The following is a 3483-nucleotide window of genomic DNA, read 5'->3' on the forward strand; positions in this document are numbered from 1 at the left end:
AAGTGCGCTGCACATATACTCCCGCTAGTTCGCTAAGCTCGGTTGCGCGTCCAGCTCTGTATCAAAACCACACATCGCGATGCCAAAACGTTCGGATCCTGTGAACACCAAACACGAGCACGGTAAAAACAAAACAAGCTACCGCTCATCACACCGCAAATCCACGATTCTGCATGCATGCGCGCACGCGCCCAGGCTTGCAGCCAAACATTTGGAACATTAACAGCCTCATGCCAGGGGTGAACAGCTGTAGCTGTTGCCGAGAGCGTACTTGCTGATCAAATCGGCAGTGCGCACGTGAGAAGGGTTCGCCACACTGCTATAGTGGGAGCACCCACCTGAACTGCATAACCCAACGGTCCTTAAGCATGCAAGATCCGCAACGCTTTCCATAAGATTGCGAATACGCCGCTCAGCAGAAGCAGCTCAAGTCAACCAAGGCAACGAAAGCAAGAGTAAGCTTAAGACATACTCGATGCAGCTGACTGCATTGGGCGTCCCTGTTGAATCGCGTCGTGTTAGGGGTCTGACGAGAATCGAAAGCATGCAAGACATGCTTGACACATCACGGGAGTGCATGTCGACGGTCGGCGCCCTGCGCTCTTATGCCTACCATGTTGCAGTGCCAAGGACCCTTTTCAACGAGTTGTTGAACTCGGATGACAGACAATGAGCGACGCTTTCAGAAGCTGCAACTACTGCAAACTCACATGAGCTTAATCAGTAGCCAAAACAGATGCATCCGCCTGCACTACGTTTTCCGCTTCCTTGTGCATTACGTTTTTGGCGCACAATGAGCAACTGAAGTCGCGCGCTTTCGTCCAACAGCCGTGAGCAATCCCACGAACGGGCGCTCCCCTTCTCGCCCTGCCCTACATCTGTTCTTGGCGAAATGTGTTCCTTCATACTCGAGTCGACTGGCAGTCAACAGTACTAGACGCTAGAACCGCATCACTGCCTAGTCGCTAGTGCCTCCTAAAACATATTGCGCGGTGCATACCCTGTTGCACCAACTCCCTCACACCGTCTCTGTTTTGGAGGCGCCTATCGCGGCGCCAAAGCAACAATACAGATTAGATGCTGAACAACAGCACGGTAAAGCCCAAACGAGTTCCCATTACTACTCACACTCCAACAGCATGAGTACGCACCATGCATCTCCGCGCATGCACCTCTGCATCACTGCCTCGTCTCATACAAGCTGATACGGTACAGTATCCATAACCTTCCCGAAACACTTAATGTGCATGGTGCATTCCATACATGCAACACAGTGACCTAGTTAATCCGCCGGGTCGCGTCGTTGCAACTGCGGCTGATTTTCAAGTGCATACGTCCTGGCCAAAACAGTGAGCAATCGCAGCAACAGAGAAGGCTTGGCCGCAACGCAGAGGAAGACGCACACGCGCAAACTCCTAGGCCCGACAAACTCACACATGCAGATCTCCTAGCTCTCCACAGAATACTGCAGATGCGCCTATCGACAGACGCAGCTGAAGCCAACACCTGCAAGCTAACCGAGCCCGAATTTGATCCGAATTGCACAACACTGCGCCTGGCAACATGGGGCATCCGTGCTTAAGCCGGTCTCGTTGGAACAATTGTGAGCATCGAAAAAGATGGTGTGCTTAAAGCATCACGTGCATCCAGACTAACGCCTGATTCCTGCTTGGTTCTGCCTTCTCGGTTGGAGTGCTGTGTACCCGTTCCAGTGCCGTGCAGAACTCAGGAACACGGGAGGTGAACGGCACATTCATTCAACTGCGCGAACGCCAAACCCACAGCAGTTTAACAAATCTATCCAAAACAGAAATAACCGCCTGTATGAGATTCTCCACTTTTGTCCTCGCTACCCCTCAGGTACGCAGTGAGGCACGGATTACGACTGGCCTTCTTGAAGGCACAATGAGTAGCAGCACTAGTGTGTCGGCCCCGACGCCATTGGCGTCATCCACACGCCTCTGGCCTACACGATCGCACACACACTTCACCGTTCCGCGAACCGTACAGATGCACCTCGCCCAGATCAATCCCAAATGCTACGTATACGCCTCTGCACCACGCGCATCGTCTACGCATCACACTGCTCGTGCACGCCTTCGCTTCTTAGGTCGTACCGTCTGGGCAAAGCAGTGAGCAATCGCAACGCCAGAAATCGCAAGGCCGGACACTGAACAACCCCGCAACTCAACGAGCCTCACGCATCCATCGCCACTACCACTCTCCCAAATGTTGCCTATACGCCTCTACACTACGCATCCAAGCCACGGATTACACTGCGGGCGTTTGGTATCGATTCTCAGCACCTATTCGCTGGGCAAAGCAGCAATGGACTGCAATGCCAGAAGCGGCCTAGGTGCAACTCGTCCCTACACAATGGCACACAAACTCCAACGCTCAGCGATGCGAGCAGATACACCTCCACCACATCAATCTCAAATGCTGCGTATACGTCTCTGCACCACGCGCATCGTCTACGCATTACACTGCGCATGCACGCATTCGCTTCTTAGGGCGTACCGTCTGGGCAAGGCAGCGAGCAGTCAGCAACGCCAGGCACTGCTTCACCAGCCGCATCCCTAGACACCCGCCAAGCAACCCTGCTACTCAACAAGTTTCGCACATCCATCGCCAGTAGCACTCTCCCAAATGTTGCCTATACGCCTCTACACCACGCAGCCATATCACGGATTGCACTGCCAGTGTATGCTGTTGGTCCCCAGCACCTACCCGCTAGGCAAAGCAGCAATCGATCGCAACGCCAGACGCGGCATCCACACCCCGTAGCCCTACACAGTCGCACACAAACTCCAACGCTCAGCGATGCAAACATATACACCTCCCCCACGTCAATCCCAAATGCTGCGCATACCCCTCTGCACCACGCGCATCATCTGCTCATTACACTGCGCATGCACGCATTCGCTTCTTAGGACGTACCGGCTGGGCAAAGCAGCGAGCAATCGCAACGCCAGACAGTGCTTCGCCAGCTGCACCCCTAGACCCCCACAAAACAACCCCGCAACCACGCACCCAAATGACGGATTACACTGCCAGTGTATGCTGTCGCACACCAGCACCTGCTGGCTGGGCAAAGCAGCGATCGACCGCAACACCAGAGGCGGCTTATACACACCGCGGCCCTACACCATCGCACACAGACTCCACACCTCGGCGATGCGAACAGATACATCTCCCCCTTATCAATCCCAAGTGCTACGTATACGCCCCTGCACCACGAGTATCGTCTACGCATTACACTGCGCACGCACGCATTCGCTTCTTAGGACGTGACATCTGGGCAAAGCAGCAAGCAATCGCAACGCCAATGCCTTGCCAGCCGCACCCCTAGACCCCCGCAAAACAGCCCCGGAACTCAACGAGCCTCACGCATCCATCGCCAGTCCCATTCCCCCAAATGTTGCCTATACGCCTCTACACCACGCACCCAAATCACGAACTACACTGCCAGTGTATGCTGTC

General features: G+C 54.5%; 1 protein-coding gene across 1 annotated transcript in view; it reads right to left on the minus strand.

Annotated features, from left to right (window-relative positions):
• Window positions 1-1918: 1918 nt before the first annotated feature.
• The window catches only part of EMH_0060620 (uncharacterized protein), a gene marked incomplete at both ends in the record, with an annotated part of 1857 nt that continues 292 nt past the window's right edge, over window positions 1919-3483 (minus strand). Inside the window, 5 exons of the mRNA XM_013497814.1 lie at window positions 1919-1966; window positions 2118-2170; window positions 2521-2579; window positions 2731-2789; window positions 2941-2998. Coding sequence (XP_013353268.1) covers window positions 1919-1966; window positions 2118-2170; window positions 2521-2579; window positions 2731-2789; window positions 2941-2998 — 277 coding nt within the window. The remainder of the gene's footprint in view (window positions 1967-2117; window positions 2171-2520; window positions 2580-2730; window positions 2790-2940; window positions 2999-3483) is intronic.

Source organism: Eimeria mitis, genomic scaffold, assembly GCF_000499745.2.
Source record: "Eimeria mitis Houghton genomic scaffold, Emh_scaff2950, whole genome shotgun sequence".
In the NCBI taxonomy this organism is placed as follows: Eukaryota; Apicomplexa; class Conoidasida; order Eucoccidiorida; family Eimeriidae; genus Eimeria; species Eimeria mitis.